General features: G+C 45.9%; 1 protein-coding gene across 1 annotated transcript; it reads right to left on the bottom strand.

Annotated features, from left to right (window-relative positions):
* Positions 1-69: 69 nt before the first annotated feature.
* HHLA1 (HHLA1 neighbor of OC90) lies at positions 70-27,679 on the bottom strand. Its single transcript, XM_085024288.1, has 19 exons — positions 27,599-27,679; positions 27,276-27,453; positions 25,836-25,895; positions 21,971-22,030; positions 21,076-21,156; positions 20,475-20,558; positions 20,018-20,101; positions 17,429-17,512; positions 16,016-16,072; positions 15,823-15,912; positions 12,738-12,992; positions 9,684-9,905; positions 8,228-8,366; positions 7,295-7,347; positions 6,406-6,477; positions 6,025-6,096; positions 3,764-3,920; positions 3,025-3,107; positions 70-250 (listed from the first exon to the last, which is right to left on the bottom strand). The coding sequence occupies exons 1-19, from the start codon at positions 27,677-27,679 to the stop codon at positions 207-209; spliced, it is 1,956 nt and encodes a 651-aa protein (XP_084880414.1). The 3' UTR covers positions 70-206.
* Positions 27,680-27,806: the final 127 nt, after the last annotated feature.

The following is a 27,806-nucleotide window of genomic DNA, read 5'->3' as shown; positions in this document are numbered from 1 at the left end:
CTCAACACATGGCCTTCGACCTTCGATAATCACACAGATGTGCAGGAGCGAAAGAAATGCTACTTCCAGAAAGAACCATGTTCCATTAATTGACGCGCTGGCTGGAGCCTGGGTGAGTTCTGCAAAGGCTGCCAACTTGGACCGGGGGCTAGGGTGACAGAGACATTGCCCGACTCATCTTAGGTCCTGGTGCTTTTCCAAAGATCTCAGATAGACTTGCAAATATTCTCGAGGCATTTTTGTTTCAAGGCTGGAAACAAAAAGAGAGAGAGAACGCATGGTCCTGAGAAGGAAATGCGAGAGAGAGGCAAAGTCTGAAAGCACCAGTGATGGCTCTGGCTCTTCCCAGAGGGCAATGTGTGGCCGTGCCCCCGCAGGGGGTGACTCAGAGTGACATCAGAGAGTGAAGGGACTTGTGCGAGACCCCCTTGCTCATCAGCAGCAAAGTCGAGTTGGGAGCCGCCCTCGTTTCTCCAGTCTGGGCAGGTGCATTTCTAATGCCCAGCGGTACCAACCTCCTCTCCCCGGTTAGCGCACCACGGATCTACACTCATTATAATGCTGTTCAGTGAATGTAATATGATGTTGGTCTGGAGACTTTAATTGGCGAGGATAATACAAGCTGTTCAATAAGCAGCTTGCAATATCTCCTATTCCCTCTCCCCATACCTGGTAAAGAGATTTCTATTTTTGACCACTGAGCCCCTCCAACAGCCCTACTCCAAAGCCTTTTTTTTTTTTAATTGAAGTAGGGTTGATTGACAAAGTTGTGCCAGTTTCAGGTAGAGAGCAAAGCGATTCAGTTAGATTCTTTTCCATTTTCGGTTACTACAAGGTATTGAATTCAGGTCCCTGTGCGAGGCAGTGGGTCCTCGTCATTTATCTACTTTATATATAGTGGTATATGTATCCGTTAATCCTAAATTGCCGATTTATCCCTCTGCCTTTCCTCTTTGATAACCATGCTTTTGTTTTCTATGCCTGTGAGTCTCTTTCTGTTTTGTAAATAAGTTCATTTGGATCATTTTTTAAGATTCCACATATAAGCCATATTCTGTATGTGTCTTTCTCTGACTTACGTAGTATGATAATCTCTAGGTCCATGACATTGCTGCAAATGGTATTATTTCGTTCTTTTTTATGACTGAGTAGTATTCCATCACATCTATATAATATCTACTATATATGTATAATATATATATATTCCACATCTTCTTCATCTATTCATCTGTTGGTGGACACTTAGGTTGCTTCCATGTCTTGGCTGTTGTACCTAGAGCTGCTATGAATCCAATGCTTGGTTTTTATGATGCAGAATAAAGGTGATGATAGAAAGAAAAGATGAGGGAAGTGGAGGGGTGGGTTTGTACCAAAAATAAGGACGCTGTGTTTGAGAGAGACGAAAGTAAGTGGCAAAAGGAAAAGAAAATAATCAGAGAAGGCAGGTGAAAACAAAGAGCCAGCAGGATGATTTTCAGCGACATATCCCTAACTGAGGGATACGTTGGAAAATAAAACCTAGAGAGGGGTCTCGAGGTGGTGGGAAGTGGGAGATGCAGAGGCCAAAAAGAGGAGGAAGAGGAGTTCCCGATATGGCGCAGCAGGTTAATGATCCATTTTGTCTCTGTGGCAGCTCAGGTTTGACCCCCAGCCAGGTGCAGTGGGTTAAGGATCTGGTGTTGGCACAGCTGTGGACTTTGGTGGTAGCTGTGGCTCGGATTTGATCCCTGGCGCATATGACATGAGTGCAGCCCCCCAAAAAAAAACGAGTCGGAAGAGTTTCTAAGATGTGTTACCACGGATCCCACTGGATGCTCCTTAAGAGCCACAAGGAAGGCCTGGGAGGCCAAACTGTCTTTTTTTGTTTGTTTGATTGTTGTACTGTAAAGCAGTGCCACGTGAACACCCAGCTTATATTCGGGTTTTATTAAGGAGGGATTTTTATGGAGTTCCCACTCTGGTGGAATTGGCGGCATCTCTGGAGTACTGGGACACAGGATCAATCCTGCCCTGGCACAGTGGGTGAAGATCCAGCGTTGCTACAGTTGTGGCTGCAACATAGGTTGCAGCTGTGGCTCAGATGTGATCCCTGGCCCAGGAACTCCCTATGCCATGGGGCAGCCAAAAAAAGAAAAAAAAAAGAAAAAAGGGATTTTTCAGAGTTCAGTCTAGTCCCATGATTTCTAGAAAGCCAGTCTCTTGACCAGACAGTGGCGAAGATGGTACAATAAGATGGCCAAAATATTGGTTTTGAGAACACACTAAATGAGTCACTTTTGTCAGCAGGACTGGAAGATAAAATGAAGATGCCTGGCATCTCAGAGAATAAATGGGGCTCAGATGCCTGAGGACCCAGAGAGAGGTCACATACCCTACTTCTAGCACCTCGAGCTGTCTTTTCTTCTCGAATTATTTGTATACGTGTTGCTTTAGGCAGGAATTTGAGTCTTTATATGGCAACTATCTTCTGTTTCATTTGTCTCTGTCTTTTTAGTTTATATGAGGACTCAGAAAGGAGAAGCAGAGTTCTCATTGTGGTGCAGTGGAAACAAATCTGACTAGTATCTACGAGGACATAGGTTCGATCCCTGACCTCACTCAGTGGGTTAAGGATCCGGCATTGCCGAGAGCTGCGGCGTAGGTCACAGATATGGCTCGGATCTGATGTTGCTGTGGCTGTGGTGCAGGCCGGCAGCTGCAGTTCCAGTTTGACCTCTAGCCCGGGAACTTCCATATGCTGCAGATGCAGCCCTAAGGAAAAAAAAAGAAAGAAAGAAAAAGAAAAGGAAAGAAGAAGAAACGGGCCCAAGAGCACACAGAAAGCATGCTTGATCTGGCTGACCCCTGCATTTTTTCCAAACTATTAGGTGAAGGGCAATCAGAAACCCCCTAGACCCTAGGATTCCTGACCCCTAGATGAGTTATACCTCCCTTCGAACCCCGTGCTAAGGCAGGAACACAGCTCCATGTTCGAGAATCTTTTCTGAGAAAACAATTTACGCCCTCGTCCATCCATATACTTACTGTGTGAGTGGAACACCCGTCTAGCTCTCTGACAGATGTAGGTTGCATTCCTCAGAAACCAGGAATAATAGTCAAGACAATATCTAAAGATTTCAATCAGAATTGAGAGCAATTACTATCCTTTGTGGCCACGAGAAGATACCCATAATTTTAATAAAATCGTAATGGCTAATTATTCATAGCAGGGAATGCCCTCTCCCTCTTTATAGGGTATGAGGGAGGGAGCATATGAGGCTAGTAAGAAAGAGCTTGACTTTAGGGTCAGAAAGACTTGTTTTTAGTCCTATCATGAATTCCTCATAGTCTTTCTTAATATAAAATGGGCCTGCTTTCTAATTTTCCTTTTAAACTCTCCTATTGGGTCAGCAAATGACTGCTAAGGATTTGTGAAAGAACTAGAATTTAGGTGAGCAAAAGCTTTTTTTATTCTCTTCTACCAAATCTTGCTGAAGGCCTTGGGGTTCAGGGCCCACTCAAAGTCTCAGCAGCTGTGACACAAGTCAGGTCAGCTTGATAACACTTGACCGCACTGTGTGGTGGCCTAGGGACCCAGAAATGACTGAGGTTCCATCCTAGGTCTCAAGGAGGTGACAGGGTAGGAGTGGGCTGGCTGGAGAGGGCATTCCTTGAGGTACCGTACCCCTGTCTCCTGTTTACTTAATGTCTGGCCACTTAGTGGCCGGCCCAGAAGCCATGCAGAAAATACTGGATGGAAAAAGCAGGGAGTGGCCCCAGTTACCTCACAGCTTCCATCCTGGGGTCTCTGCTCTGGCTCATGCAGAGGCATTGCTGGAAAAAGCGGCACAGCTCCATCAGGCAAGGGTTGAGCTTCCGGATGGCCAGTGGGAGAGGGGTAGCTGTGACGGTCCCCTCTCCGAGGAGCGGTGCAGGACACCCTAGGAGATGCAATCCCAGACAGTCACATCAACAAGAATTCCGTAAGCTTCTCCCCTTCCTTAGGAACCGTGTGAGAAGAATACCATCTTGCCCTGATCTCAGGTAGCTCTATGACAGGTAAACATGCTTCACCATGGCCCCATAAAGCTGCTGTGAGAGTTTCCAGAAACAGGTGGAAGAAGATGGGGATCCAGATCCTGGAGGAAATCAGACATGGTCTCACTGAAATTTTATTAGAAATCTTATTTTATTAGAAATATATTAGAGGAGTCCCTGTCGTGGCACAGTGGAAACGAATCCGACTAGGAACCATGAGGTGGTGGGTTCGATCCCTGGCCTTGCTCAGTGGGTTAAGGATCCTGCATTGCTATGGCTGTGGCATAGACCAGCAGCTGTAGCTCTGATTTGACCCCTAGCCTGGGAACCCCCATATGCCACAGGTACGGCCCTAAAAAGCAAAAAAAAAAAAAAAAAAGAAAGAAAAGAAAAAAGAAAAGAAAGAAATATATTACATTTCTAATAAAATTTCTATTATTAGAAACAAAATTTCTATTTTTATTAAAAATACAATTTTTTTAGAAATAAAATTTCCAGGAGTCCCTGTTGTGGCTCTGCAGGTTAAGAACCCAACTAGTATCCATGAGGATATGGGTTCGATCCCTGACCTCACTCAGCGGGTTGAGGATCCAGCGTTGCCACAAGCTCTGGTATATGCTGAGGGTGCGGTTTAGATCTGGCCCTGTGTGGCTGTAGCTGTGGCTGGCAGCTGTAGCTCTGATTTGACCCCTAGCCCAGGAACTTCCATATGCTGTGGGTTCAGAACTAAAAAGACAGAAAGAAAGGGAGGGAGGGATGGAGGGAGGAAGAGAGGAAGGGAGGAAGGAAAAGAAAGAAAGAAAGAAAGAAAGAAAGAAAGAAAGAAAGAAAGAAAGAAAGAAAGAAAGAAAGAAAGAAAGAAAGAAAGAAAGAAAGAAAGAAAGAAAAAATTTCCATTCATATCATTAGTTGGATGGATGGATGGATGGACAGAGCTCTATAGATATATAGATATAGATACAGATAAAGATACAGTTATACATCCAGGTAGATATAGTCAACCTGTTTTCTAAAACTCAGTCTAAGGACTGTCCCCATCTGCGCCCCTCTGTGTTTCTTTAGAACTTGAAGGAAAAAGGGGGCGATCATTTCCTAGGGCAGCATAATCACAGCTTTGTGTCTGAAAGGCCCATTCACCGCTCACTGCAGGTTGAGAGAGGGGCTGAGGCAGATCTTCGGTGATAGGGAAAGGGAGGCAGCGCAGGCTCCAAGAATGTAATACTGCCCCGTTGACATATGACTGGACAGTCCGGCGCAGTGCGGAAAGGAGCACAGGAAGGCATCCAGGAGTGGGAGGGGCCTGAGCTCTCAACCGGCTTTGAAGGACTCACTTTGTGTCAGTTTCTTTCCTATGGGAACAGGCTCCTGGGGGGGGCGGGGAATGGAGAGGGAGGGTCATCTAACAGCTGAAAAAAGAAGCGTGAATCACAAAAGCTGCAAGTCCTGGGTCTCTGCCAGGAGTCCTGAACATCCAGGTAGGCGCCCAGGAGATGGTTTCCTCTAGAATCCCTCAGGAATTTAGGGTGCAGGGGCGGCCTTTCAAACAGAGCAGAGGTAAATGGCCCCTGGTGCGGGGGGTTGAATTTTGGCCCCGTCCTCTACTCCTTCCCTCTCTTTCTGCTGACATCCTACTCACTGTCGGGACAGCTTCTGTTTGTAAATTGCACAGCGCATTCTCAATGGGCGTTCATTCAATAAAAGTTGATTGAATTAAGTTATATGGAGCCCCCTGGTTCCAAATCGCTTCCACACACATTATCTTACTTAATACAAAACCCTGCGGAGAAAAGCCATGTTAGTACCCGCAATAATGGTTATTATTCTCGCTTTACAGCCGAGGAAACTGAATTCTGGAATTCGAGGGCAGGAGGCCAGTAAATAACCGAGCCAGGATTTAATCTCAGCAGTCGGAATCTAAACTTATCAAACAAAGCTCTTTTTCTTCTACTACACAACCTCATCCAGAACAAACAAAAGCCATAGGAGCGACAGGGTGCTGGTACGTACTTGAAACTTGGTGGGATCCTGGGGCCAGGGCTGGCTCTTCTCCGGGGGTCAAGGGCCACTCCGCAGAGAGACCGCTGGCAAGGTCTTGCAGAGGTCAAAAAGAAATGGACACACAACCAGAGAATCATGACATCTTAAAGAAGAAGGGTTCTAGAAATCTGTCGGGAAATCTCGGTCAAGAAAGAGGACGTGATGGATGCAAGATTACAGGGCGATTTCACAGCTCAGCAAGACTTGGCTCTGCCTCTTTTCCTGCTAGAACCAGCAAAGTACAATAACAAGCTTCATCTGCCTACAGGCACCTCTGCCCCCACCACCCCCCTGCCCCTAAGGTTGCTGTCCCCCTGGGGTCTTGAGCTTCTCTTTCCAGAGCCAGATTCCTACCTGTCTGTGGGTATTTGGGAGCCGGCGCCTTGGTAGGACTCGGCGTCTGTGTGCTGGCGGTGGATGAGCCTGGGATGAGAAGAGAGAGGTAAGCTTGAGTTCCTTCCTTCTTTCCTTTCTTCCCTTCTTTCTTTTCTTTTCTTTTTTCTTTTTTTTTTTGGCGGAACCCCTGACATAAGGCAGTTTCAAGCCACAGCTGTGATCTGTGCCACAGATGCTTAACCCACTGCACCACAGCAGGAACTCCTAATGTTTATTTTTGTGCTGAATATTTTATTTGTATACACTGTCATTATTGAATTTTTTTCTAAATTAGAGTCGATTTAAAAGTTTGTCCTGGAGTTCCCATCGTGGCTCAGTGGTTAACAAATCCAACTAGAAACCATGAGGTTGCAGGTTTGATCCCTGGTCTAGTTCAGTGGGTTAAGGATCTGATGTTGCTGCGAGCTGTGGTGTAAGTCACAGATGAGGCTCAGATCCTACATTGCTGTGGCTGTGGTGTAGGCCTGCGGCTACATCTCCGATTTGACCCCTAGCCTGGGAACCTCCATATGCCATGGGTGTGGCCCTAGAAAAGCCAAAAAGACAAAATAAAATAAAATAAAATAAAAAAATAAAAGGTTGTCCCAATTTCTGCTGTACAGCAAGGTGTTGAGCTTCTTTTCAGGGTGAGTGATCAGCAGGAGAGACCCCCTGCATCAGTCCTACTGGGCATCTACTGCTGCTTATCCAGCCAGGTACCTGGCCGGGTGCTGAGGATGCAGAAATGAGTAAGAAATAAGACTCCACCATGGAGGCTCTCCCAGTGTCAAGGAGGAAATGGGCGAGTCCCATCAGCCGTTATGGGACAGGGTGTTGGTGCTGCTGGAAACCAGCAAACACTGACATGAGACGGTGAGAGAGGAGATGCTGCCCGGGCTGGGTCCACGCCTGGTGCTCCTGGGCGAAGAGGACATGAGATGCTCTTCATTCGCCGAGACTGCTGTGTACCTTGCTCCATCCTCACCCCTAGCACCGCCCATCATCATCGTGATAGACCCTCAGCTCATCTCCATAATCTTTTTGATCCTGTTCATAAAATCCTGCTTTAAGAACCCCTTTGGGAAGTGATCTTGCCATCAAGATTCACGCCTCTGACAAAGCCCGCAAAGCAGCCTTCTTAGAAATAAGGGGAGGAAGATGAAACAGGCCATGTCACTCTTGGGGTCAAGTGCAAGGAACGGGGTGAGGCTGGGAGCCGCATGATCCCAGGGGGTGGGGGCTGGAGCAGGGACCTCATCTCTGGGCCAGAAGCAGCACAGCAGGGGGCGAGGGGGTCGGGCCTTCCAGGCAGAGGGGCGAGCCTAGGAGGCAAAGCACACAGAGAAGTGAGTGGAAGGCAGTTTGCTATGGCTGGAGGATGACGTGGAGGTTGTGGCGAGGTCTTGGACCCTGTCCGGCTGGGATGCCGGGTTGGCAGTTGAATTAAACTGCCTCAGTCGCCAAGACGGGCACCGTGAGACACTTACAAACAGACGAGTGTGGACAGAAGGCCCAACTCCGGGGGCAACTCCGGGTCAGCATCCCCTTTGGATCTTCCTCCGGGCACTGACTGTGTCCAGCCCCTGAACGCAGAAGGCACAGCTTTGCTGCCCGGGTGTGTTTCGGTGGAGTTCTGGAAACTGAGCAGCCTTAACCCTAACCTAAAGTTGCCTTGTCCGGGGTTGCTATTTGCAGTTTAACTAAAGGACTACAGAACCGCAGAGGATTCGAGCTACAAGGGACCGAGGGCAAAAGCAGACATCTGCTCTCCTCTGGAGGACATCCAGTTTGTCACCACCCTTCCCAGTGTGTCTCCAGATGCTGGTGGTGATGCTCCCATTGCAGGGGCAGCAGGACGGGGTTGTAGGCATCGCCGTTGATGGAGCGGTTCCAAGGTGCTATGCTATGTGTTAAGCAGGACACCTCACCAATGTCACCTAATTGAATCACCACGGCCACTCTGAGAGGTAGGCGTCACCCTCCCCATTTCCAAGATGAGAAAACCAGACTCAGAAAATATCAGAAAAACTACCTACGGAGACAGCCATGGTCAACTCAGGATTTCAACCCTATTGTGCCTGAAATAAAGACTAGAGCCCAAAGCCTCAGAGCTACGCTGGTGGCTGTTGTCTGATTGGCCAAACCCAAGTATGGTAGCCTCAGTTCTTCCTATGCAATTATGTCAGCTGCTGCTCCAATGAAAGCTCTCAATCACATTCCCAGATCTGTTTGTGCAATTTAAGATTTTGAGCCTAAAGTCAAGACTTTACATGTGCACCCTCTAAAATTCATCTACTTCTTACCATGTAGCACGGGGAACTCTATCCAACCTCCTGGGATAGACCATGATGGAAAATAAGATGGCTAAATCCCATATTAAAACAGTATTCCTTTTCTCAAAATTAAAAATAAATAAATAAATAAAATACAGATTTTTTTTTTTTTTGAATGCCTGCTGTGTTTCATGGGAACTGGAGATGAAAGACACAGGCTTTTTAAAAGCATGGTCCTGTGGGGAGGACGGTCAAGGTCATGGGCCCTAACAGCACAGCAATGATAAGTATTATGATCCATTGAACACATAAGCAGAGAAGGGCCTCGGCTGCAGGGATCAGAGAAGTGCTTTTTAAAATACATAAACCATGGAGTTCCCGTCATGGCTCAGCGGTTAACAAACCCGACTAGCATCCATGAGGATGCAGGTTTGATCCCTGGCCTCACTCAGTGGGTTAAAGATCCCGTGTTGCCATGAGCTGTGGTATAGGTTGAAGACGCGGCTTGGATCTGGCATTGCTGTGGCTGTGGTGTAAGCTGGCAGCTATAGCTCTGAATGGACCTCTAGCCTGGGAACCTTCTTATGCCGAGGGTGTGGCCCTAAAAAAGACCAAAAAGCAAAATAATAGTAATAATAAAATACATAAACCATTTTTGTCTGATTATAAGAGTAGAGGATATGGAAAATTCAAGACCCCGAAGTGAAGAAAAATAAAAATTCTGTTTCCCAGCTACAGTCAAGGTTAACAAGTTATGGCTTTCTTTTCTTTTTTAACATTTTCTGTATATATTTATTACACACGCACACGCATGCACACATAAATACATATGTAAACACAGAACTGGAATCCCACTTGACAATCTTTCAAATGCCTTTCAGAGCTCAGGTCTCCATCGTATTATATGATGGCATTTTAAGGTGTATGTCACTGTATTTGCATATGTGATTAATGGAGCTGGGGGTGAGCGTCCTTGCATACCTGAGGTCAGGCCGGTCTGGGCTGGGCTGCTGGGAGAGGTCACTGTCCCAGCAGGAAGCCGGGAGAGGCTCCTTGTGTTCACCGCCTCCTCGGCCTCTGCAGGAGACGTCGGCGGGAAGGAAGGCGTTTCCCAGGGAGGCCCTCCAGGAATTCTCTCCTGGGTGGAAGCCCATGACGGCCTGTGGGCTGTCGCCCATGTAGTTCCGGCCACCATCCTGGTAGCTGCACAAGCGACAGTAACAGGGACTTAGATGCTTGACCACTTTGATTCCGAGGTAAAAGTGACGAGACACTGAAATATATCAAAAGGGACATGCAGTGCACATGCAAAATATACATAATCCAGGGACCCAAAACTCTACCCTGAACTGGAATACGTGGACCACACTAAACTTGGTTTTCCTAGTGATCAAGGAAAAAAAATTGTCCAAATTCCTAGGATGCTGAACAATCAGCTAGACTGTGTGCTTAGGGGACCGAGGACTCTGTCAAACTGAAGACATACGTTTGCAGTCACGTGTCCTAGGGGAAAGGTTAGGAGGTCACGTGGAGGTGCAAATTCTTCCTCCACCTCCTCTGTGCTGGGAAACTGAGGGCAAGTTCCTGCCCTCTTTTTAGCTTTATCGTTAGAATGGAGGTGATGATGACAATGAGACCTGCCCTCCAATGTCGCTGGGTGGTTATGAAGACAAGTCTTCCCTCACTGGTCTTAAACAACTACTAGATATTTTCATCTGTTCATCATCCTTTTTATTGGCCACGCCCATGGCAGGCATAAGTCCCCGGGGCCAGGGATTGCACTCACGGCACAGCAATGACCTGAGTCACAGTAGTGACAATGCTGGATCCTTACCCACTCGGCCACCAGGGAACTCCAACTTGGTCATTACCCTTGGTAGGAATTAAGATAATTCTTTTTAAGTCTTACAAAACTTATCCCTTGGGAGGATTTTAAAGCTGTAAGTTAAGTTGGGAGCAGTTGCCATCTTTAAAATATTCAGCCTCCTCATCCAGAACATGGTACATCACTTTATTTTTTAAAATATGCTTTTATCATTCTCATCAAAGTTTTGTGCTTTTTCTCATAAAAAACTAGCACTTTCTCTGTTAAGGCTATAGCAAGGTATTTTGTGATTGTTCTTGCCACTAGCAATCATATCTTTTTTTCATATTTTTTCATTTATTTCTCAGATTTTATTACTATTATTTTCTTATTAGGACCTCGGCTGTGGCCTATGGAAGTTCCAGGGCTAATAGGAGCTACAGGTGCCGGCCTACACCACAGCCACAGCAGTGCAGGATCCGAGCCACATCTACGACCTGCGCCAGAGCTTGTGGCAACCCTGGATCCTTAACCCACTGAGCGAAGCCAGGGATTGAATCCACATTCTCACGGATGCTAGTCAGATCTTTAACCCACTGAGCCACAATGGGAACTCCTCATCTGTTTCATAGATTTAAAAAACATTTTATGGAGTTCCCGTCATGGCTCAGTGGTTAACGAATCCGACTAGGAACCACGAGGTTGCGGGTTCGGTCCCTGCCCTTGCTCAGTGGGTTAACGATCCAGCGTTGCCGTGAGCTGTGGTGTAGGTTGCAGACGCGGCTCGGATCCCGCGTTGCTGTGGCTCTGGCGTAGGCCGGTGGCTACAGCTCCGATTCAACCCCTAGCCTGGGAATCTCCATATGCCACAGGGGCAGCCCAAGAAATAGCAAAAAAAAGACAAAAAAAAAAAAAAAAAAAAAAAACATTTTATTAAAGTATAGTTGATTTGCAATGTTGTGTCAATTTCGGCTGTACAGCAAATTGACCCAGTCATATATATATGTATACATATGTATACACGCACACACATTCTTTTTCTCATATCATCTCCCATCACGTTCTATCCCAAGACACTGGACACAGTTCCCTGTGCTGTATCCAGTAGGACCTCATGCTAAATGCAATAGTTTCATCTACTAACGACAAGTTCCCAGTCCATCCCTCTTTTTTTCGTATTTACCAGAGGGCTTTCTAAGTCTGTGTAATTGTCGTGATGCCAGATATACTACTAAACCCTTTTCTAGTTAGTGAAACTGATACTTTTTCCTCATTCTTGTTTCCCTGCCAGTCTGACTTTTATCCGTTCTTAACCTCCCTGGGGTAGCTCCAGCTCTGAGCTCTCCAGGACAACAGCTCTTTGTTGGCTGGATCACAACTATCGGTTTACTTGTCTATGTCGCTGTCCCAGATTTATGGGCTCAGGAAGGAAAGGGAACATTGATAGAGCTTTTTTTTTTTTTTTTAACAGCTCGACCAGGGGCTGGTATTAAACACATGTCTTGTTGAGTGAATGAGTGAATACATGAATACATTTCGATGACTCTGGGCCACTGGAACTCACGGAGACGTAATTGTCTTTTGATGAAAGAGTTATCTCAGTTGTATCTTATTTCCAAACAGGATAAGCATGCCTTGTACATCGTCCGTGATAACACCAGGGATCATGTCCACAAAAATGATGGGAAAAAGAGGAAACTCACAGCATGTCCTTGGCGGTAGCTTTTTACGCTGGCACCAAGTCATGACCATGTTCGTGGCATCATTATCCAGCCAGTTACAAATTAACCTAACCCTGCCATAAGATGTGGACGGCGTTTCACCATTTTGTGTGAATTTCAGCAGAGACATTGCTCACTGTTGTGCTGAAATAAAAATACCTAATGTTACAATACACGACAACTATGTAAGTTATTACTCCTAGAGGATGCTGGCTGAAGGGTACCAGGGAACTTCTGTACTATTTTTTGCAGCTTCCAGGGAGCCTTACATTATTTCAAAATAAAAAATTATAAACATTATAATTAGAACGATATTATGCGGATAACATTCGCTGCCTTTGCTTATATGTATAGAACCCATACTGGCTCCCATTGATCTCTTATTTGAGGGATGCTGAGAAGAAGGGGTGGGTGGCGAAGGGATAAAGGAAGGATTTCACTTTTTTATCTGAGCCTAGAGGGCACCCAAGGGAGATACAGGACCAGAGAGGAAAGGGTGAGAAATCTTACCTGATGCTGGGAGGGGGGGAGAGGCGCTGTCCAGACTGGTGGCGGCTCTGACCGTGGCTCTGGTGTCAAGCTCAGGAAGTGGGTTTGTGTTCACAGTCTGCTCTCTCTCTGAAGACAGAGTGGCTTCTGTCCCAGGAGAGGTTCTGAGAGCAGACACTCCAGTGCTCTGGGCCCCTCTAGGGGGGCTTGTCCATGGCAGTGTCTGCTGGCTTGTGGGTGTGAGCTGTGAGGTCAGGGCCATCCCCCCGGTAGCTGTGCATTCAAGGAGATAGTTAGTGGCAGCTTTACTATGCTTGGCACTTTGGACGCAAACTGTCGAGCCATGGAGAGGTCCTCAGATAACAAATATACAGAATGCAGCCACTCAAACCTTACTCAGAAGGTACCTTCCTTCACCAAGAGGAGTGTTTCTCCTTCAGTGACAAATTCAGGTAAGATATCAAGCTCTGAAAACACCGTGTGAAAGAGCACCATGCACAGAATGCAAAGCTGTTAGACTGAAAAGCATCAGATGCTCAACACGCTTCCTGAACAGAACTTGAATTCTGTCAGAGTCCTTGCCCCCACTGCAGCCCCTGCATGGACCTGGCCCTGGTCCCTGGAAGATAGATTAGACTTGCTCATGTGCCCTGGAGGCACAGCAAAGGACCAGAGGTGAAATTTGGAGGAATGAGAGAGTACCAGGAAGAAACACGTGAAAGGTGGTCCCCCCAGAGACAGCAGGAATGATGAATTCATCGACCCAGTGACCTTGGATGTTCTTTGAAGAAAAGAAGGAAGAGGTTCATTAAGCCTACTTTGGGAAACCTTAAGAGATGGAGGCTGCATGTTAGGATAAGAGAGGCTCCCACTAGCCCATAACATCCCATTCTCTGGACAGACAAAGACAGGTGGGATGTTGGCCCCCACGTGCCCTTTTGGCAGGTAACCATGTGTCAGGCACAACCAATGCAATTGCAGAAGGTGGCCTCCTAGGCTTGTTTCTACTCTCCTTACTTCCAGACTCATTATCACGCCACATGTACCAGAAGCCTGGTCCTGTTTCCAAATTAATGCACATGGGCTGAGTGCCTCCCAATCAAACTACCCTTCAGCCAGGCGACTGGCTATCAAGCACATCAACTTTAGTGTCAACTCATCCATATGTTCTCTCTTCCCAAGCAGTTGTTGCTTGAAAATTTTACAAAAATCTACAGAAAACAGGGAGACCTAATTGAGACGGGGGGTGTGAAGGTCACAGAAGGTCCCTCTGAAGAAGTGAGATGGACTCAACCCTCAGATCAGTCCTCAGAGGTGGGTCAGTGAAAGGAACCTTCCAAACACCCATTTCATCACCTCATCAAACAGCCTCGTTCCATTCAGACTGAAGTCCCTTCTCGGCATAACTAGGAGATGCTGTACAATAAATACACATCAAAGCAGCTCTCTGGAGTGGAGCTGGAGGGTTATCATAAACTCCATTTCACTCCAAGAAATACTGATGAAGAATCTGCTGTCGCAAAGCCTCCCTGCCTGCCTGCTCACATCTCTCACAAGTGTCCTATCTTAATAAATCTATTTCTTGCCTATCCAAAAAAAAAAAAAAAAAAAAAAAGAACCTGCCCTGTGCAAAGCATTGTGCAAGGCACCGAGGGGGGAGGTAGAAGGTGGAGCTGAAGGTGACTTGGTCTCTGCCTTGAAGCATCATTCAGTGAGAAAACACAGTTGTCTGGAGTAACAGAGAGTCCAAATGACATACAAATGCATTTTGTAAGCTCCTAAAAGGCAGGAGACTAATTGTGAGCAGCGATTTTTTTTGGAAAGAGGAGGTAGCAACTGAACTGGCCATTGACAGATAAATTGGATTCTGAAATATGGAAAAGTAGGGAAGTTCCAGACAGGGATAATAGCATGAGCAAAGTTGCAGGGGCATGGAGCTATGTGCCAATCTGCAAGAAGAGACAAGGATTTCAAAAGTGTTTTATCAGAAGATTTATGTAAAAAAGAGTAGATGGGAGTTCCCGCTATGGCTCAGCAGGTTAAGAAACCCAACAGAATCCATAAGGATGCAGGTTCGATCCCTGGCCTTGCTTAGGGGGTGAAGGATCTGGCATTGCCAAAAACTGTGGCATAGGTCGCAGAGGCAGCTTGGGTCTGATGTTGCTAAGGCTGTGGCTAGACCAGCAGCTGCAGCTCCAATTCAGCCCCTAGCCTGGGAACGTCCATGTGCCACAGGTGCGGCCCCAAGAAAAGAAAGAGTAGATGAAGGTGGTCTTGATGAGACAGAGAAACGTCTATTCCAGGTGAAGGACTTCAGACCCTCTGCTGCTGACGTCGGAGTTCTGAGCAGTAAAGAGACATAACCCAGTCCTACCCTCATTCATATGGCAAAGGGTGGATATTTCAAAGAAATAGGAGACTGGGTCACAGGAGACTGGTTCAGAGGCTGTGAGAGTTCAAAGGGAGATGACAAGGACTTGAACTAAGACAATCACAGCAGCAGCAGATGCTCTAGGAGGACCAGCCAGACTTCAGAAACTCTGTTCAGCCAGAAATAACAGTTAATTGTAAGGGAGAAAGAGGGCTTAAAGGTGACTCCAAAAATGCCACCTGATACCAGAGAAAAGGCAGGAAGATGGCTCTGTGTGTGTGTATGTGTGTGTGTGTGTAGGGGCAGAGGATGGTTGGGTAGCATCTAGGTGTTATGAAGTGGCCATGTCTACAACAGGGCCACAGAAATTCTAACACCTACAAAAGCCAGGTAATTAATATGAAGAAAAAAAATGCAAGACATTAGGGAAGAGTGAGGACTATGGAAAAATAGGGAAAAGTGTCTCTCGTAATGGGGAGAATGAGCATAGCAGCTACTCAACTCCAGTTTTTTGTTGTCATGGGTGAGACAGGGAACCAGGGCTGCCAGAACTTTTGCAAAAAAAAAAAAAAAAAAAAAAAACTAGAAATTCAAAAAAAATTTTAAATGATGAGATCCTCAGATTTTAACACAGTGGAGCTAAATAAAATACCTGAGGGTGACATTCAGTCTTCAGTCTGCTAGCTGGGACCCTGGTCTGGAGACTCTAGAGTAGGAGTTTGGGAGGGTTATACTCACCCAGAACACCAGACATGCTGCTGGTATATGTGTAATTGATAACAGGAGATTTTTCCGCCATCTCCCAGAGGTCAGAAAGATTCCTTCCTGTAATAAGCAGGCCAAAGCGTCAAATCTTGGGCTTACCTGCTGGAGAGTTGTGTTTAATTCTCAGCTCCGTGAGCTTGTCAAAGAATGGCTGGTGGCTCACCTGACTTTCCTGTCATCACACAGATGAAGATGCAGTCAGATGCATTTGTTTGACTCACTGCAAGACAGAGCAGTACATAACAGAACTTAGCAGTGGGTGGGAAGCTGTTAAGTCTTTGATCAAAACGAAGATTAAGCTGGGAATCTAGCTTTGAATGCCACAGGCAAATAAGGCTAACTTTGTATTTAGGAGCCCTGATTTTCAGGCAGTCCCGATTTTCTGGTTTTAATTTTTTGATGACGGGAAGATGCAGTATAGTGTAATGGTTAAGGGAGAGTGTCGGGGGTAGGGGGGCAGCCCCCAGGATTACATTAGTTCTGCCCCCTCCTAGTTAAGCGAACGTAAATGGAACTGCTTGACCTCTTCAGGACTCAGTTTACCCATCTGCAAAATGGTGAAAATTCAAATCCCACGGTCCCTTATTTGCACTTTCCAAATTCCCAAATCTCCATAAGATAGAAGGTTTGGTGTGAGTTTGGTACCAACCCATTGGGTGACAAAATCTGAAGTGACAGCTGTGAGGCTATTCTGTAGCATGGTCTCGGGCAAGTTACTTAACCCCTCAGTGCCAGTGTCCTCACCCGTGCAGCGAGGATAAATAAAGCACCTACCCCACTTGGTTGGGGTGGGATCCAATGAGAACACATGGAAGTCCTTAGGAGGGTCTGGGGCCCCTGAAGACCTGTTAGTTCTCTTTCTTCCTCCCCCACAGCTTCTAAAACAGTAGTTGCTCCTTAGTATAACATTCCGTCTTTCAGTTGAGACCCAAGGTTGGGCGACTGACTTGGAGCTGTTCTTTTAAAGTAGGTCCCCAGGAGAATGTGATCTGCCTAGGGGTTATCTGAAGCCACATAAATGAGGCGTATCTTTCTCAATTGTATGCCAGACACAAGTTTAGGCTCCACAGAGATCTAAATGTGAATTCCGAGCCAACCTTGAAGAAATGCTCAAGCTCTCTGTACTTCAGTTTTCTCATCTGTTTTTTCTCTTTTTTTCTTTCTCTCAACTGTGCCCACGGCATGCAGAAGTTCCTGGGCCAGGGATCAAATCCACCCCACAGCAGTGACAAGGCCAAATACTTAACCCACTAGGCCACCAGGGAACTCCCTTATCTTAAAGATGGGAGTATAACAGTCCAACAGAAGCTGGTTTTTGAGCCTGCCTAGATTCCCCCAACTTGGAGCCTTAGATTATTCCCCCAACTTTTGGGACACCAGGAATAGCTCTGATGGGAAAATGGAAGCTTCCAACACTGGTGATTGAAACTGGACCACCCTGGTTGTCTAAACAAAACTTAAAAGTTCCTGGCAGCCTGGCCTATGGTAGGGGTCTGGAGTGAGGAATCTGCTAGTTTTATATTCCATGATGAATGCCCAATCTCGAATTTTCTCAGCATTTTCAAGATGAGCATACCTGAGAGGATGGAAGTTGACTTGAAAATCTCTGTGAGGTAGCTGGTGGAATTTCCAATGATGTCCACCAGTAGGGCAGTGAAATCTGCAAGATAGATGGAAGAGGTTTAACTGTCTGAGACTTGGTGTGGATTTCAGAGACTGAGGGAAAAGTGTATCATATGTGGATTTTTCAGAGCAGGTGTTACAGCTTTGATTTAGTCCAGGGCATTGAGGAATATTGACAATTGTAAAAAGAAATACTCCTAGTTGGTTTTTTTTAGGTCTTAATTTCAGGCAGGCAGAAAACTTTGGGATCTGTCATTAAAATCCCCTTTCTCCTCCATTGCCCTCCCTTTGGCCCCAAGTCCTTCTCTCCCAGCACCAAAGAACTGGGCAAGACTATATTGCTGAATCATGGTTTTTCTGATTTGTTTGCTCCTGTTATTTCACCTACTTGCTTTAGAATACCAAATCCATCAGATAGGAAGCAGCCCCGCAGACATGGGGGATATATACATTGACGTGGCCTCAGATTTTTAAGACAATATCAAATTGAGTGGTGGATTATACATGATGGGACGATCAAATGAGACAAGGACTCTATGCAAAATAGAACCAGGAATCTCTCCTCCCTGTGCGCCCCCCCACCCCCATGCTAAGCAGCCTGATGGAAGGAGATTGAGTTAATTTTACATCACAAATTCTATAACCTTTGCACACTTTCTGAGCATGTTTTGAACAAGGCTTGACATGCTGGGCATCATTGACCAATGCACGTTCCTAATACATTTCTTATCCAAAGAGCAGCTGCCTTCTCTACTGTTTATTTATGTTTTCCCAGGACCCAGCAGGTTCTTGGCTTCTAAAACAAGGGGTGTGTATTCCTTAGAACTTAGTGAAGCTCTAAGGAAGAAGTTTCTGAGGTCCCCTGGATATTCTCTCATCATGCCTTGTGCCAATGCTACTTTTACTCGGTAATGGGATTGTGAGCTGGAACGGGGGGCAAGGTGACTAGAAAATATAGATCTGAGAGAGACATGGAAGTGAGTGCGAAAACCAGTGGGCTGTATGGCACATGAGGCCAACAGGAGGCAGGTGCTATTCTACTTGAGCCAGAGCCGCAATGCTTTGTCATCTTGACACACCTGCACAGACATATGGTTTATCTCCTGGAGGGAGGTGTAGGGCACCTACGTAGGTGTGGACACCTGGTCATGCAGAAGGCAAACAACCTTGGGCATGCTTGTTTGTGTCTCTTTCCATCAATCTGTTCCTAGTCACGTTGTGAAAACTAAGGGTAGGATTTTCTTTCTCGTTCTCAAAAGTCTCCTTTGTGGATTAATTAATTCATCTCATAAACATCCATTGAGAGCTCACTGTGTGCCAGACATCTGTTAGGCACTGGAGGATTGTGGGAGACACCGACTCTGCCCACCAGAAGCTGAGATGAGTGGGAGAGTCTTACAAACAGGCAGGAACTGCAACCCACTGTTGTAATCCACTGTGAATATCGCAGAGAAGTTATGAGCATGGCTCAGTGCCCAGACATTACGGATGGAGGCCAGGTCTACCCAAGTTTCAGAGAGATGATGGAAATTTCCCAAGGTCCCAGAGAGTGTGGTGGGGCTTGAATTTGAGCTGAGGTCTGTCTGCCTTGCTCTAAAGCTCCCGTTCTTCCCCCAATTTTCACCACTGCTCATACGCTCTCTTACTCCAAACATTTGTCAACTCCCCTTTTAGAACTGTTGTCATGATCGGGTCCCAGGCTTGGAAGAAAATCGGTTTTCACTACCTCAAAGATATTCTTTGTCTTGATGAAAATTTGAACTATTCAATTTACTAGCAACCCTTATGAATGATTTCTGACTACTTTCACATATGACTAGAAAGTAGGGGGAAAAAAACCCTGTTTTATCTCTCTAGCTGGCAATGATTTAAGAATGTCTCTTAATAGTCAGTGTTAGCAAGGGTGTGGAAAAACACACCTGCTTTCAAGCATTGTGGGTAAGACTGTCAACTATGCAAGACTCCTCGAGGGAAATTTAGCCGTTGGAATCATCACAAAATCCTCTTTCTGTCAGACAACAATTCTATTTTGGGTGATACTTGGGCAAATACTCCAAGTGGCTGGACACAGGTACCCTTTACGGCATTTGCTGATAACTATAAAAAAAAGAAGTTTCCATCAGGAGGAGATAAATAGATTACAGTACCTTCTGTCAATGAATACTATGAATTCATGTGAAGGATGAGATATACATTTATGTACCGTTGATAACTTTTTCCCCAAGTTCGATTATAAGTAGTAGTCCAATAGTTTGACTAGTCGACCCTCTTTCTAATGATGGACCCCCACGTTGTTCTCAGATTTTGCTCTTAAAACAATGCTACGTTCTGTTCTTGCCCCTTTGTGCAGACTAATGATTCCTCTAGGGTGGGAAACCAAGGAAGGAACTTTTAGGGACAAGGAATGTGGACATATTTAAGTATAATAGATATCACTGTATTTTCCATCCTAGTCGAAGGAGAAAAACAAGAAATTCAGCCTTATCGAAGAGGGCACAGCAGAATCAGGGAGGCTTCAAGCCTCATGGTGAGTTCTGCTCACCTGATAAATCGTTGGTCCGATTGTTCAAGCAATAGCAGTACCGCGTGGGGAATTTGGCTGGATCCACAGTCTTCAGGTTAGAAACTGCGAAGAGAAACGGAGCACATAGCAGCCCCGACCCAGAGCCTGGCACGGCCCACCCATCACTCCTTGCTAACCATCTTCACCACCAAGGAGAACCTGGGAGGAGTGTGGGGGAGGGAATGGATCGGGAAGTCTGGAGTTAGCAGAGGGCAAGCTTTTATACCCAGAAAGGATAAACCACAAGATCCTACTGGAAAGCACTGGGGACTATATTCACAATCTCGCGATAAACCATAATGGAAAAGAACACGGAGAAGGACCTGTATGTGTATCACCGAGTCGCCTTGCCGTACAACAGAAATGAGCACATCATTGTAAATCAACTTGACTCGAATAAGGTAAAAAAAAAAAAAAAAAAGCCGGCAGCACGTACTGTTGTAAATGGCCACAGAAAACTTGTGGAAGGCGAAGGAGCTGTAGGAAGTAATACTCAGCAAAGAGAAGAACTTCTTGCTGTCTGCAGAAGACATCAAGATCAAGACATAGCCAAAGCCCACGCCCCCAAATACGCAGTAGCAGAAAATTAGCAAACCGATCTTAGAAATCAATAACCCCAGGCACAAATAAAAATAATAACGACATCATAAAAATTGCAACTAAGAAACAAAATCCAACCCAAGCAAACCAAGAACACTGCAAAAGGACACATTCCCTTAGCTGTATTTCCTAATCTGTCCTTCATTGCTGGCAATTTTCTCACTAGATCAGATGCCTGCACAGATGCTAGGCTTGGAACGCAGCTTCCTCTCAATATGCTGGCAAACCTCCTACTTCGGTTGGATGTTTTTGATGCTTTATCTGGATGTTTTCGGTCTCATCAGGAGTTAGGTAGGACACACATTCTCTGATCTGAACACGGGGGAGCTAAGTCGGACAGAGACGTGACTGGTCTTGCCCAGGTCACGGAGAGTCCAGAATTGAAGCAGGAACAAGACACAAATGGGCCTGGATTGTACTTTTGGAAAAATGGTTACCTTTTAAAGCTCGACTCAGCATCCCGTTGACCAGCTCGGTCAGGTTAAGGGCAGACAAATCAACCGACCTTGCAGGCAGCTCTGAAAGAGATTCAAAGGAAATGCCACCCGCAGCCCTTTCTTGGCAATAGTTCCTCATTTCCAACATTCAGGCAGACATGCCTCCTCATTGGACATTTATGAATCCTTACATTCTGTGCTGGGCACAAGGAGCAGGAGGATAAAAGGCAGTTCCTGTCCTCTGGAGCTGACAGCTAATGGCATGTACTGTGACGAGGGAGAGTAGACAGGAGAAGTTCGGATGAAACATGAGGGAGGCTTATTTTCAGGAATATTTTACCTCTGCATTTGGAGAGAGTCGAGCTTGGTGGGAAATGCGCATATATAATGTATAAGCCTTAGGAAATCACAGGCGTTCTCAATGTGCTAGGTAACATAAACAATGACATTGTCTAACAGAGGAGCTCAGATCCTGGCTGGCCACGGGCATGGCTGGAAAGATTTTTTTTTTCAGTCCCACAATTCTAAACCCTGGGCTCTATCCTCAGAGATTCAGATTTAATAGGTCTGGGATGTGTCCCAGACTTCCGCACCTAAATCCATCCATCCACCCATCCATCCATCCATCCATCCATCAGTTGCCTAGATATCGGTACTGTGCCACCAAGTGGAGAGATGCTGCTTCACCTGTCTATTCTCAGAAGATTTAGAAACAACGAGGTGGAACTAGTGCTTGCTTTTTATGATTTTTCAAACTCTTCATGTTCTGATGACTGTGGGAAGAGCAATCTGAGGATTGGAGAGATGCTGTGGCCTTGTTGCGGGGGGTTGGGAATAGAGGTGGGAGAAGGGGTCTCAGTGGCTCAGGCCCTGGGGTGTGTGGAGGGGAACTCACCCGTGGTATCCAGATAAGTGATCCTGTTTTCTCGCCTTTCCTCTTCTCTGAGGCCAGACACTGGGAAGGGAGAAGGATTCAGGGTAGAAGTGGAGCCTTCAACTCAGCCCTGCATTGCTCGAGAGGCCTCAGAATCGAGCTTAGTAAGGCTCAGCATTGCTGGGGCACCATGATGACTCCCTTGGGATTCTAGTGTCCTAGAACTGGACGTGGACTAGAAATGCCTATTTTAAGACATAGACAAGGCGATTCCCACGTGGGGGTGCTAATCCACCCTGTCTCTGTACTGGGTTGGGAAACCGAGGCTCAGCAAGGAGAAGAGACATGCTTAAACGTGCACAACGGAGCCCTGGTAACGAAGGCTCAGAACCTACTTCCAAAATATCAGGCCCCTCGCCCACTCTGAAAATTTCATCCTGCCGAAGAAGAAAACATCAAAGGAAAATCTGAAAGGTCAAAGGTGTCCGTTCATTCTTGATTTACCCACTAAACAGTCACCCAGGACCAAGCAACAGGGCAGGGGTTGGGTATAAAATGGTGATGAGGGAAGGTCCGGGTCTCCACCTCTGCAGAGGCTGCTGTCGGTGGCTCAGAGGATGGAGGGGAGTTCAGTCCCAAGTGAGCGTGCCCAACAGGGGACAGTGGGATGCTGGGAGCTCCTCCATCGGAGAGCCCGATCTGGCTTGGGGAGGAAGGGGACTGCTCGGAGGAAGGGATGTTTAGCAAGACCTGAAAAGGCAGCTGTTTGGGATTCGATGCCATTTCATCCCGCTGCATCTGTCACTGTCATTGTTGCAATGATTATCTTTTCGTGTCATATGTCCACTTTATAGATGGCAACATCCAGGCACAGAGAGGCTGCAAAATGTGTTACCTGCTGTGTCCCGGGGTAAGTCAGGATTTAGATCTGGTCTACTTACCTGTTGCCCCAAGGAAAGCCCAGTCTTTTCCCTTCTTAATTTCTTTACCTCCAGACCCTGAAATAAAGGTTTTCATGAATAAAACTGTATTGTTATAACATCCTTGAAATCACCTTGTTCAACACTCTCTTTGAAGGATGAGGAAATTGAAGCCCAGAAATGTTAGGTGGTGGGACTAAATCCCACATCTGGCTGGTGGCCCTGTTTCCACCTCCCCCAAACCCTGAAAACCTCCTTTCCTCTCTGCTTCTATGAGTTTGGCCATTTTATTTATTTGTTTGTTTATTTATTTAGTCTTTTGGGGGCCACATCTGAGACATATGGAGGTTCCCAGGCTAGCTGTTGAATCGGAGCTACATCACTGCTCACGGCAACGCCGGATCCTTAACCCACTGAGTAAGGACAGGGATCGAATCTGCATCCTCATGGATACTAGTCAGATTCGTTTCCACTGAGCCATCACGGGAACTCTGAGTTTGACCGTTTTATATCCCTCATAGAAGTGGCATCATGTTGAATTAGTTCTTCTGTGACTAGCTGATTGCCCTTAGCATAATGTCCTCTAGGTTTATCCATGTTGTTGCAAATGGCAAGATTTACTCCTTTTTATGGCTGTATAATATTCCATCCTGGTTAATATCATGTTTTCTTTATATGTTCACCTGTGAATGAATATTTAGGTTGTCCTGGCTGCTTTTCATGTATCCTGTTGGAACTTAGGTGCAGTCAACTGTTGTCAGCCAGTTTCCCTTTTCAAGGATGAATCTGCCCCTTTGGTTGAATATCAGAGCTTTGGGGTTAGAGGTAATTGGATTCCGTGGATCCCCTTCCTTACAACACACAACACGGCTACTGGAGATGGGGGGTTATGTTACAACTAAAGGAAGCCCGAGACAGACGTTAACTACCAAGCAGGTCAGAAGCTGTCAGACAACCCCCGCCCCCATCTGGTTGGAAAAGTCTGGCTTTTTCCCCTTAGGCACCCCGAAGGACCGTCTACCCCCCTAGTCTCTTCTGAAGCAGGTGCAGTAAGCTCTGTGGGAGGCAGTTACCAACCTCACCTGTTATCTGACCAGGAAGCACCTGGGCCCAGGATCACCTGGGCCCTGGATTTCCAGGATACAGAGATGCTGAAGGCCACTGGGCTTATGGGATAGTCCTACTCCTGGCAAGTCAGAACAATAATCCCTGGGCTGCAGTCTTCCTAACAAAGAACTTTTCCTGAATGTCACTCCTTTCATTAAGGAGAAATTATTTCTACCACTTCTTTTTATAATTATAGGCCTGCGGGTAGATTTTGGTAACACTATTTGAAGTGTGAGCTAAATACCCCTCAAGCAGGATTTCTGAATATGATAGAGAGATATTTTTCAAATAAATTGCTAGGGAGATAATATGAAGCTATTCTTCTCTTTTTAGATAAAAAGACCCCCATAGCAATATTCTTTTTCTTTTTGCCTTTCTTTTTTTTTTTTTTTTTTTTTATGGCTGTACCATATGGAAGTTCCTAGGCTAGGGGTCGAACTGGAGCTGCATCTTCGAGCTACACCACAGCTCATGGCCACACAGGACCCTTAACCCACTGAACGAGGCCAGAGATGGAACCTGCGTCCTCATGGATGTTAATTGGTTCTTAAGCAGCTGAGCCACAGCAGGAACTCCATAATATCTTTAAGATAGGTGGTATTAGCACTCTTCATATTCATTCATGTTTAGTATTTTATAACATTTTACCCTTTATGATTACCTGTGAGACAGAAATTTTTACTTCTATTTAAAGAGAAAGTAGGAGTTCCTGTTGTGGCTCCGTGGAAACAAATCTGACTAATATCCATGAGGATGCAGGTTCAATCCCTGGCCTCGCTCAGTGGGTCAGGGATCTGGCGTTGCCATGAGTTTTGGTGGGTGCAGGTCACAGACAAGGCTCAGATCCTGCGTTGTTGTGGCTGTGTCATAGGCCAGCATCTACAGTTCCAATTCAACCCCTAGCCTGGGAACTTCCATATGCTACGGATGTGGCCCTAAAAAGAAAGAAACAAACAACAACAACAAAAAAAAACAACCCTGCTTATAGACTAGAAATTGGTACAATTGATGTCCTCTGGGGAAGGGAAATGGTTGACTGGGGAAATATTTTAACTTTATACACTTGTGTACCTTTTGCATTTTAAACTATGTGAAGGTACCAACTAATGAAAAAATCAACAAAAATTTTTAAAGAGTGATTCCTGCTCCCACTCCCACCTCCCAAATTCAAAAGCATTCAAAAAAAGAATTATTCTGATGGTTTGCCAAAAAGTTAGGAACAGAAATCCAGCATTTGACTCCTGTGTGTTTTTTAAGTTGTAATGCACTCAGTCTCTTGTTTTATAACCAATTTCATAACATCCAAATAGAAGTCAGAAATTCGAATATGGTTCAGTGGTAATGACCCCGACTTGCATCTGTGAGGATGTGTGTTCGACCCCTGGCCTCACTTGGTGGGTTAAGGATCTGGCGTTGCCGTGAGCTGTGGTGTAGGTTGCAGACGTGGCTCGGATCTGGTGTGGCTGTGGCTTAGGCTGGAAGCTGCACCTCCAACTCGATCCCTAGCCTGAGAACTTCCATATGCTGTGGGTGAGGCCTAAAAAGACCAAAAAAAAAAAAAAAATCAAAGAAAGGTGGGATTATTACAAAGATAATAATGGCACATAAAAATATTTCCCGTTATGAAATCTTCTGTTGCTAATAGAAGGTCACCGTCTTTGTGGATTTAATAAGATTATGGAAATCCAGGTGTACATGAACCAGAAAGCAATGAGCAGCTCGTGGGAACTATTCCTACAACTGTTAGAGCTGGAGATACAGATACAATCACCGTCTTACAGAGAGAGAAAGAGAGGCTCAGAGAAGCCAAGGCAATTGCCCAAGACAGAATAAGCGAGGCAGGACCCCTGCCCATTTACCTGATGTGGAGAGGAACGCCATGACATTGTCCTTCTTGGCTTCTCTTTGAAAGGCAGACACTAAAGTAAGGAAAGTTTCATCAGAGAAATTATAAGGACAGGACATGAAAGACAATTGAATGCAAACAACACCTTTAAAGATGAGAAAAATTGTGATGTGCACTTGCTTAAAATCCCACGTGCCATTTGTTCACGTGGTCATCAAATCTTCCTTTTTCTTGTTTGGCCATATCCAAGGCACATGGAAGCTCTGGGGCCAGTAACTGAATCAGAGCTGTAGCTGCCAACCTACAGCACAGCCACAGCAATGGGGGATCTGAGCAGCATCTGTGACCTACACCACAGATCATGGCAACGCCGAATCCTTAACCTACTGAGCAAGGCCAGGGATCGAACCCAAACCCTCACGGATACTAGTCAGATTGTAACCTGCTGAGCCACAATGGGAACCAGTTGCATTCTTACTCCGCTGCGCCACAGTGGAAATTTCAAGTCATCAAAAATTTCTTGGTTAACTTTAATAATACTAATACTTGATCACATGATTAGGCCCCTAGACTTGAAAAGGTGTTGTGCATGTTGGATGCTGGGATAGTATGAACAGATGGATACAGCTTCCATCCCTACAGAGCTTACAGTCTAGTTGGGAAGACAGACAGAAAGAATAGGAAGACCCATGGATATTGTCACAAACAACATTAGATACTTTGAAGGGCATTTTGAATGTAAGAAACGGGAGCCAGATCTAATCTCAGTGATCTGAAAACTGTCCCTGGGGGGTGACTTTCAGCTGAGATCTGAAAGATGAATAATAGTATTTGAGCAGGATGCAGCTGGTTGAGGGGGTATTCAGCGTATAGATAAGCATGAGCATTATTTTATAAACTAAAAAAGGCCTACATGATGGGGCGTAAAAATGAAGGCACTGGGCTATGGTAAGAACCAGCAATGGCCAGGCGGGCTTGGTCATGCTGAGCATGTAAAGAACTTGAGATCCTATCCAGAGAGAAGTAGAACGTCACTGAATACTTTTTGGGAGGAAGAGGGAGAAGTGAGGGAGGCACTTGGAAAGCAGCTGAATGAAATGTAAGAAAAGATGGGTCAGGTTGGTGAGTAGAGGATGGATCCCGGAGACACAAGAGGAGGAGGAGGGAGCTGGTTGAGGGAGCGCTCCTGGTGGTTCTGCAAAGAGAAGACGGTGCTTTGGGGAAGGGTGGTAACAGGGGAGGTGAAGATAATTCTGTTGCGGAAATGGGACTCAAACGCAGCAGAAAAAACAGGATAAGGGGCAACATCAGAAATGGGGAATGTGTTATTGCCATTTTGATCAAACTCAGTTAAGATTCTGGGCTGAAACATTGGATGCTATGATTCTCTAAAGCACAACGAATACCCAAACATAGTATGCAGAACAGCTGCTCGAACTTCCGCCAGACCCACCTGTGTGGCAAAGGGGCAGGATGCATGTGAGGCCCAGGCAGAGCTTCACCGGAGGACTGAGTAGCAGGCAGCCTTGCATGCTGGGGATGCTCTGGGCCACCTGGAAGCAAACAAGCAAGCACTTGGAGGAAAGCAGCTGGGTGACTAACCACGTCGATGCAGAATATCCTTGAGAATACTGCATGGAGAGCCATTAGAAACACAATCTATAAAAGGCACTGTAGAGTTAGGATAGGTTAGGTGGTGCTGCTGTAACAAGGTAATACCACAATCTCACCGGCTTAATTCAACAACCAAATTGATGTCTTGTTTGTGGTCTCTACTCTCTGCAAGCTGGTGGGGAACTCTGCTCTGTCACTCGGGGCCCCAGATAAGGAAGCGTCCACCTTCTCGTAGTTCACCATCTGGTCCGTGTGTTCTCCTTAGTCCTCGACTCATTGACTTAGTCATTGACTCACGATGGCAGGGGAAAGAGAGAGCTGGAGGATTATGCACCGACTCTTAAATGCTCTAGCAAGAAGTGACGTGGCC

Source organism: Sus scrofa, chromosome 4 (genome assembly GCF_054392235.1).
Source record: "Sus scrofa isolate SSC_HxYL_T2T_F1_AM1 chromosome 4, Sscrofa_HxYL_maternal_Yorkshire_Landrace_v2.0, whole genome shotgun sequence".
In the NCBI taxonomy this organism is placed as follows: Eukaryota; Metazoa; Chordata; class Mammalia; order Artiodactyla; family Suidae; genus Sus; species Sus scrofa.
This window is presented reverse-complemented; position numbering and strand designations above follow the sequence as displayed.

Coding starts and splice junctions, on each gene's coding strand:
- HHLA1 (XM_085024288.1), bottom strand. CDS start 27,679: ATGGTGAACTACGAGAAGGTGGACGCTTCCTTATCTGGGGCCCCGAGT. Junction 6,097..6,405: donor CAAATACCCACAGACAGGTA/GGAATCTGGCTC, acceptor ACCTTGCCAGCG/GTCTCTCTGCGGAGTGGCCC. Junction 251..3,024: donor ACGGGTGTTCCACTCACACA/GTAAGTATATGG, acceptor TTTTGTTTCCAG/CCTTGAAACAAAAATGCCTC.